The 9,659-nt window shown below is 37.1% G+C and overlaps 2 protein-coding genes across 2 annotated transcripts; both read left to right on the top strand.

Moving 5' to 3' along the window:
- The first annotated feature begins 525 nt into the window (after positions 1-525).
- On the top strand, positions 526-1,198 carry LOC140972400 (light-regulated protein 1, chloroplastic). Its single transcript, XM_073434841.1, has 3 exons — positions 526-728; positions 797-952; positions 1,023-1,198. Exons 1-3 carry the CDS (start codon positions 586-588, stop codon positions 1,096-1,098), a joined length of 375 nt encoding a protein of 124 aa, XP_073290942.1. The 5' UTR covers positions 526-585; the 3' UTR covers positions 1,099-1,198.
- Positions 1,199-2,210: 1,012 nt separating this feature from the next.
- LOC140974511 (uncharacterized) lies at positions 2,211-4,903 on the top strand. Its single transcript, XM_073438000.1, has 2 exons — positions 2,211-2,855; positions 4,080-4,903. The coding sequence occupies exons 1-2, from the start codon at positions 2,316-2,318 to the stop codon at positions 4,749-4,751; spliced, it is 1,212 nt and encodes a 403-aa protein (XP_073294101.1). The 5' UTR covers positions 2,211-2,315; the 3' UTR covers positions 4,752-4,903.
- The last annotated feature ends 4,756 nt before the right edge of the window (positions 4,904-9,659 follow it).

Here is a 9,659-nt window from a genome sequence, read left to right as displayed (position 1 = left end):
TGAATGTTGAAAATTAGGTAAAATTAGGTGTTGAATATTGAAAATTAGTGTGTGATGATGTAGGTAATGATGTATTTTATTTTTGGATTATTTGTAAAAATTTTCTATAAATAGATCTCTCATTTGTGAAGAAAATCACAATTGAGTTGAGAGAAAAATATTATAAAGTGTGTAGTGTGATAATTTTGAGAGTTTGAGATTTTTACTTTTTACCGTAAATTTTTACTTTTTCACAACAATTTTAAATATTATTTTTCAACAGTTTACTATTTTTTCCAATCGCGCGCATATTTTGTTCACACTTTTTTGTTTCTTTCCAATGTTATTCTCTTCCAGCCCAAGAGTTCATTTCGTGTGAATACGTACATCTATTTAGACTAGTCGCTAACAACGAGAATACCTTGCGGCAATAGCTTTTGGATTGTTCGATGATAACGAGATAGAAGATAAATATCTAGGAGTGGTGGGGCAAAATTGGGTGATGTGTATTGTGTTTCACACAGCCACTCTCTTATTATCCAAAAATATCTTCTTGACTATAAATTGGAGACCCAGTTAAACTGATCATTCAAGCATCCAACGAAAATGCAGCAGGCAGCAGCTGTAACCCTATCATCCCCTCTCAATGTTCCCAGAATGCTCGCCCCCAATCACTTCCCCAAGCCAACCTGCTTTGTTTCGATCAAACCATTAAATGCTCTGGCAGTCAACTACATCTCTCCGATCTCGTAAGATTATTAATTATCTTTCTGTTTTTGTTTGTTGTCTCTTCAAATCTTTCTTGCTTGATATAAAGGGTCTTTCCTGCGGAAGCCTGTGAAACAATTGGTGGAGATACCTGTGTGGAGGACGTATATCCCGAAATCAAACTGGAAGCAACCAAAATGCCACATAATATTGGTCTCGAGGCAGTTGATAGGGAGTATCTTGATTACACCACTGATCACAAGACGTAATAAGATTAACATCTATGTCCATTTAAAGTCTATATATACATACTGATACATTCTTTACAATTACAGGGTGCTGCTAGGCGAGGCTTGTGATGTTCTTGGGGGAGAATTCTGCGAGCCTGCTTACCAGATGGGCATCTGTTGACTTATCTACTTACTTTGGATGGTGTATATCTTTTTATACATATATGTACCCTCTCTCTATAGCTGTAAGGGTAAATAAATACTAGTTTCTTGTTACATAACATCTATTGCCTACCAAAAGAATCATCCATTTTCATCTATCACTTAACTACCACTCAATCCACACACAGTTACCTGGGTCGATAATCAAGTTGATTTTGAATCGGAACTGCTACTGTGTTCAAGACGAACTTTTGTTATCCATTTAACTTGCCGAATAAGATTTAATCCATGTTCAGAAAGATAGATGATTGGCTAATGAAAATAAATGTACCTTGGCACAGAGACAGACAGACACGCCCCTCGAGCGGTTGATGAATTGAGAAGAGAACGTTGTTGTTGGTGGTGCGCTGTGGTTGGGTAGTACGTAGTAACATTGGCAATGGGTTAATTTGGAGCTGAACTCGCAGCAGTAGTATTATCATGATATGTGAAAATTAAAAGATCAACATAGTATAAACTAATTAATACATTGATGAAGTGGAATAATATTCAATATATAAACAATAATATATTGGTTTGATAGATTAANTAAAGTGATATTGAAATTTTAATTCAATGATTTGATTGAGGTTGAATCAATGCACAAAATTGCAAACAAACATTTGATTGATTCTAGTCAACATACACTACGAGCTGTCAAGTACATTGTTTAAGTTTCGCTACATGTATAACCATACAATATATCCCTACAAAAAGTCGATCACATCATAACGTTTTTGAAACCGAATCCACTTTGACTTTGATAAATGCAAATACAAAGTTTAGCATCCCATCATCAACATGTTCTAGTAATCACAAAATCCGATCGTAAAGTGCTACATTTTCAAAAGTCTAATAGCTCGTAAAGTGCTACATTTTCAAAAGCCTAATAGCTTAAGTCCGATAGTATAGTTGATCAGTGGAATCTTTTAAATCACAAATACTTATTTGATGATTAGAAAATTGGTCTGGTGTTATTGTAACAAGTAAAAATTAGATATGCACTCTACTCTAGTAGGCAGAACATAAACAAGAAAGAAAAAAAATAAAATGAAGGCAATAATATATAGGCAGATGTATTCGATTCGAATCGAATCGGATCGGGTCGGGTCGGGTCGAAATGAGACGAGATCCAGCTTGTCCTGAATCGAAACATGAAAGGTTAATGAACAATTACAATCAAGAAGTAGGCAGCACATGGGCTCATCGCAGTCTACTCCTCCACATCAGTTACCCTCTGAAGATGAACAGCTACCACAGCACGACGAAGAGGAAGACGAAGAAGAAGACGACGACTCCAGAACAACAAGAAGAATACCCATCGACCACGAAGCTCTTGTCAAGAAAATCCTTCAACAGGAGCCTGAAATGCTCCCCTTCCACGCCTCCGCCTCCCCTCTTTCCCCTCAGCTCTCCACTCACAATACCCCTCGTATTGCTCCTTCCATCAAGGTTTGGGACCCTTACAATGTCCTCGCTCCTCGCCCACCTCCCCATTCCAACTTCCACCGCTCCGATCTCACCACCGACGTCTATTTCATCTGCCATGGCGAGTGCCACATGACTTTGAGGCCCGATTTGGTTTCCGGGAGATGCCCTGATGCCGCCCTCACCCCCAACGGCAAACGCCAGGCCAGAGCTCTTGCTGTCTTTTTGAAATCTCAAGGAGTTAGATTCAATGCCGTTTATACCTCGCCTCTCGATCGGGTGCGTGCCACGGCGCTATCCGTTTGCCAGGTACAAATCTCTCTCTTTCTCTCGTCACTAACTGGTAATATCAAGTTGCTTTTCTTTTCCATTTCTGCGATCACTACTACATGTGTTGATCTCATCAATTATGGCAAAATGGGATCTTTCTTTTCTTGGAGAACTTAACTAATTGAATTCTGAAAGATGTTTTTGGGAAAATTCTTTAGCACTACTATCTTTGTAACCTGTGATTCTTTTGGACTGGTTGAGCAGCTGGGATGGCACTTGTTTCTTGTCTCTTCAATGTGAATAATATAACATACATACATGAGTTATCAAATTATTACAGTGGGAGTCTGCCATTGGGAAATAGCTCAGGCTTTTTCTTCGTTGTGTGAAGAAAGGGATTTGGCATTTTTATGTCATTTAACATTCAACCAAATTATAGGGGAGAGTTCACGTTTCCCTATTGGTGTCCGTGCTCTACTGAAATTACCTGTGCGTGGCTATGATATTTCTGTTAAAAAGATGTCCTACTTCCTGTGAGTAAGTACTCAGAAATGATGATATGATAGAAATAGGATGTTATGGCTCTGAAAGCTTGCGTTAGTCTTTTGCTGTAGAACCCATGCATTTTGAAACCAGGATCACACTTCCCTGGAATTTACCAAGTACATCTTATCCAGGTAAATTTGACTGAAATGTCATGCATTATCATACTTGTCATCTTTTTTAAAATGTATTTGTACATGCTTCGACTTGATTTGTGGTATCGTGTGTATATCAATTTGGGATCAGTGGAGTTTTTGAGCTTTTCGAAGTGTGAAGAAGCTGCTGATTGTAGCTCTTTTCTGGATCTGTAAAGGCTTGTCAACTGTGAAATGGTATTCATGAGTCTAAGGCTGTGCACTAAAAGATGCAAGACATGTTTCTACGAAGAGCCGATGCAATCTTTCTTGCAATAAGAGGACATTAGAACATCTATTCCTTGTCATTGTGCTTTTTGTTGCCTACAATTTGTTAAAAGACAAGAATTTCGGGGGATGTAAACCTTGACATCTAAGATTGTTTCTTATCATGGAAAAGTTGGATTGCCAATTACCAAGTGCCTGATAAGTGGGTGAAATAAATGCTTTTGGGTTTTACAGTAACGTTAACTCAATTAATTCTCACAAGTTTTACCAACCATTGCTTCTTGATTCAGCTCACTAAATTTTTGTTAATGAAGCCCATATTAGAAATATTAATCCGTGAACAAAATAATATATGCAGGAGTTGAATTTCTCAGAGGAACAGATACAGCCCTCAGATGCACTTGTGGAGATGAGTCAAGGGCACTGGGAAGGATGCCAAAAGTCAGAAATTTTCACACCTGAAATGGTGAGCTTGATGGAGAGAACTCAGCCTGATTTTTCAGCACCCTCGGGAGAATCATTGAGACAAGTAGAATTTCGGATGGTTCAGTTCCTAAATGGTAGGATCACGTCATTTCCGGACTACAAATTTGGATCTGATTTCTCCCAACCAGATCACAATATGGACAACCACGATCCAGCACACTGGGAATCACTTCAGCAGAGGCACCTACGTCAAGTGGGGTTCCCAAGGAAGAAATCGGGTAAAAGCAGGCTTCAAATTGTGAGTTCCAGTGGAGATCACGAGGCTGATGATGAGATGTCCCCTCGAGAACCCCCCATTAATCAAGGAGGGCTCGTGGGTGACCTAAGTCATGTGAGGAGCACGAGCACAAGATATTCTTGTATTGGGATTTTCAGTCACTCGATTCCAATCAAATGTCTGGTGATGGGGGTGCTTGGGTGTAGTCCAGTAACGATGGATAAGATTTGCATAGATGATTCTTCCGTCACGGTGCTGCAACATTCATGGAAACTGGGTTGGCAGATAAAGAGATTGAATGATACATCGCATCTTAGGCTTCTTTGACTCCATCCGTATTTGTTTCCAGCATTGATATTTAGTTGTATGCCAGTTGTTTGAGTCTTGATTCTTTCGCATAGTCACTTATATATGATTTGTAGCTTTACTTTGCAGCTTTTAATATTCATTTCTATTATTGAGGTATCAATCTGCCTGCCTTTGTAAAAATTCAATTGACTGACCACTCGGACAAACACAGCTCGTGGATATACACATCATTTGCTCTTCTTCGATATCAATATACAAAGTCCACATATGTTTTGGATGAATAATATTTAAGTTGAGATTATTATTATTATTATTATTATTATTATTATTATTATTATTATTATTATTATTATTATTATTTTGAAAATAAAAAGTTGAGATTATTTTAGTTAAAAATAGACTGGCAAATATATATAAATCGAGTATTTTTTTAAAATATTAATAAAATTGAGTTGATTCATAAAAGGTTATTATATTTTTTAATTATTATTTGGATAACGATAATACAATTATATTAAATATATAATTTATAAAGATAACAGGTGAAGTTGTTATTAGGATTAGATATTGTATTTATGATTAAATTATATGAAAATCACTAATTATCTAAATATATAGGATATTTTCGTAAAAACAAATTGATGTCACAAAGTCGGACCACTAAGGGTTTTAACATTTATACATTGTATTTATATATATTATCTATTATTATTATTATTATTATAAAAGTGTGAGTTTTCATTGTTTGTTTACTAAATTATCATAATGTCTTATGTTTGTCTTTTGGTAACTCAGAAATAGGGGCAACTTAGATCATCATTTATTCAGACTCGCAGTTAGTCACTCAGTAGATGAAGGGATCTTATGAAGTTCGAGAGGAGAGATTGATAAATTATTATTATTATTATAAAAGTGTGAGTTTTCATTGTTTATTTACTAAATTTTCATCATGTCTTATGTTTGTCTTTTGGTCGCTCGAGAAACAGGGGCAACCTAGATCATCATTTATTCAGACTCGCAGTTAGTCACTCAGTAGATGAAGGGATCTTATGAAGTTCGAGAGGAGAGATTGATAAAATACTTGAAGGTTATTTAAGAATTATCAGAAAGCTTCAATGACTAGAGTGTAGAACAGACTTCGAGAGAAAAGAATGTGGAAGCCAATGCCCTAGCTAAAAAGTCATCTTCTATAACCTAGGTGAAGGGTTGAGAATTAATTCAACAAACCAAGCTTGTCTTTATGATAGGGGCATAAGCTCTTCAAGAAAAAAACATGGATAACTCATCTGCTTGAATATATCTTGACCACTAGGTTACCCGAGTATCCTGGCCAGACTCAGAAAATCAGGAAACAAGCCTCTCATTTCGTAGTGCTAAGCGGAGCCTTGTACCAACAGTCTTATCTAGGCTCAATGCTCAAGTGCGTGTCCGGAGAAGAGCCCGAGTACGTACTTAATGAGATCCATGAAGGGTGTTGTGGAAACCATGTTAGACCATGATTTTAGCCCAGAAATCAACGTTGGCTGGATTTTGGTAGCCAACTACGAATCTGAATTTTGTTAGAGTGGTCTGATCGTGTGAAGGGTGCCAGCGACATGGCAATTTTCACCATAGCCCGACCTCATTGATGAAGCCAGTCCGAACATCTTGCCTTTTTTTTATCAACGAGGTCTGGATATTGTGGGGCCCTTCCCTATGGCCCGAGCTCATAAGAAATTTTTCTTGGTAGTTGTGGATAATTTCTCTAAAAGAGTAGATTCTGAGCCTTTGGCTAGAATTAAAAAGGAAAAGGTGTTGAAATTTTTTGTGGAGGAACATAGTATGCTTGTTCGGGTTACCAAAGAAGCTGATATCTAATAATGGTCGGCAATTTCAGGGAAGCATGTTAACAGCTTTTTGTGGAGAAATGAATATGGCACAATCTTTAACCTTGATATCCTATCCTCAAGCTAAGGGGCAAACCGAGGTCACCAATCGCTCCATCATTCAGGCCCTAAAAGCCATAGGATTGGGTTGAAGAGTTACCAAGTGTTTTATGAGTCTATTGAACTACTCCTCGATCTGCTACAGGGAAACACCTTTCAGCTTGGTATACGGATCGAGACAATATTACCAGCCGAGATCGGGCAAACTTCAGCCTAGGTTGAAGCTTATCCGAAAGGAAATAATGAAGCCAGCGCTTATGAATTAGATCTCGTTGAAGAGATTAGAGAAAGGGTTCTCATTCGAACGAAAGCTTATCAGAGCCAAGTCATGCGAGCCTATAACAAATGAGTTCGTCCTTGGGATTTTCAGGCTGGTGATCTCGTCCTAAAGAAAGTTAGTCTGACAAGAACTTTGAGAAAATTAGAAGCCCGGTGAGAAGAAACTTACAAAGTGATTCGGAAAATTAGCTCGCGAGCCTTGTATCTGGAAGACAACCATACCTGATCTCTCAAAAGACCTTGAAATGCTTTTCAATTGAAGAAATATTATTCATAAGTTGTACTCGTTATTTGATTATTAATGAAGTTTATTTCTTCATTTCATTAAATGTGTTAATTGTTATCTTAAGCTTGGGAGGCAAGAGGCTCCATCATATTATCTAAATCTGTGAGACATGAGGCCCCGACACAGGGAGGTAGGAGGCCCTAACATATTATCTAAGTTCGGGATGCATGAAGCCTCTATACATTATCTAATCCCGAGACCTTATCTTATTTATTAGATATGGCATCCTTGAGATTCTCTCTATCTAGACCAGACATACTACTTCTATGGCCAATTGTTCAGAACAAGCCGGGATAGCCCAGGTACTTTCCAATACTTAAAAATTATTTACAATTTTTATAGTTATTTGGATTCTAGTTTATTAATAAGGCAGTACAGAGGTCGGGTGTGAGGGTTAAAATGACCCACCTCAAAGGTAACAATTAGAATGTTTTATTTATTTAATAATATTAAGAGAATGCTTGGATCCATTGGTTGGATTAATAACAAGGAGGAAAGACAAGTTGAAGATAAAAGACATTGTCATGAATAAACATATATTCATCATGAACAAAGTAATTATCATATCCAACCAACAATCTCTCAAAACCACCACCAACCAAATTTAAATTATGCAAATAGAACACACTAAATGTATTATCCATGCAATCATTTAACACATCACAAAGGTTTGAGCATAATGTATACAATTCATGGCCATGACTAAGATCTATCAATTTGAAAGCTTATGAGAAATCAAAATCAATAACATTTGAGCTTAACTCAATCAATACCTCACCACTCTCACCTCCATGACTCCTTGATAAAAACGTTAATTCACAGTTAGATCCTTTAGACATCCAATTTCAACACTAACTCCAAATTCTTAAATACAACACAACAACGAATTAAGGTAAGGAAACACATCATACCTCTCAGATGTTGCGTTGTCAACTAACCTTACCTCATCACAATTGCTCTTACATTCTTGCGGCTCAAACCATTGGATTCTCCCTTCAACAAGACTCGTTGGTCTCCTCGTCATGAAAACTCCAAAATCCTGCAATGAAGAAATAACAATGCTCGGGATCAAACCGGCTATATCATCACAATGAGAATAAACCACTTTGTACAAAGGGACATGAAAGGGTTTATGCAAGAAAAAGCAACTCTCTATCTCACTCTATTGGGGCTTCAAGTTATTTTTCTTTTCCTTTTCTTTGGCATCTTTTTCTTTTTATTTTTCTCTCATCTCATCTTCTTTTCTTTTGATGACCATCTCACTCTTTTATCATCTCTTTCTTTCGGTCATTTTAAATTCTTTTTCACTCACTTCAAGAAAATTCAACTGATCCTAAAGAACAACATTTGGATTCAATTGAACAAATAAAATATTTTGTTTCTTCGCAAAGTTATGTACAATAATTGCTCCTGGCCTACTCCCCTCATCCATAGTAGACAAATTAAGCACTTCTCCTCAATCTAAAGATTAGCCTCCACTGTATGTCGTTTAACATCATTCGACTCATCAACTAGTGTAATACTATCATCAACAACATTCCCAACTACAACCTCAAATTCAGGTTCCACTACAACCTCAAACTCAATTTGAAATTCAAGCTCAACCGCAACATCAGCCTCCATTTGAGATTTAAGCTCAACTGACGATTTTATTACTGCCATCTCCTCACGTGTACATTGGCTAATACTATGATCGACTTCTAAACACTAACAACATTTAATATCAATAGTATGAGGACTAGAAGTTTTAGATGCACCTCGATGTTCATTCCTTGTAGCTTCATGCCTCAACTCAACCATTGGCCTTCCCACGATTTTCTTGTTTCTGTTGGACCTCCAGGTGGATGCCAACGAGTCATCATACATGCTACACTCATCTCTCTTACCACCTCTCCTATTATCGTGATTTGGAACAGATCGTTTCCTCATCACGACAACCTGAGTGAAGAACAATCGACAAACGCCACAAAGTGTTAAACCTTGATAATTTGATTTGAGAAACACACAAAGGTGCATACAAAGTCAAGTTTTGAAATTGAGAGAAAAACTCACAAAATATATTAAAACTCAATGTTCATTCTTACAATGATAAAATTCGTGTATATATTGTTTACAAATATAAAAGATTTTAAAATCTAGTTACCTAAATAATTTGGACTCTAAACTATGTAAAAATCAAATCTTCTGCAGCTGGGCGTTCTCGGGAGCGAGATACTACCGCTCGGTGGCGAGTGTTTTGGACTGGTCGCGCTCGGGCTGTAAGATTTTACCGCTCGTGCGCGGAGTGTTTTTAAGTTTTGATAAGTTTGATTTGAGAAACACACAAATGTATATACAAAGCCAGGCTTTGAAATTGAGTGAGCACAAAAGTATATACAAAGCCAGGCTTTGAAATTGAGAGAAAAACTCACAAAATATATTAAAACTCAATGTTCA

The sequence above is a fragment of the Primulina huaijiensis genome, chromosome 3 (assembly GCF_012295235.1).
Source record: "Primulina huaijiensis isolate GDHJ02 chromosome 3, ASM1229523v2, whole genome shotgun sequence".
NCBI lineage: Eukaryota > Viridiplantae > Streptophyta > Magnoliopsida > Lamiales > Gesneriaceae > Primulina > Primulina huaijiensis.
The sequence above is the reverse complement of the archived record's forward strand: the minus strand, read 5'-3'. Positions and strand labels throughout refer to the sequence as shown.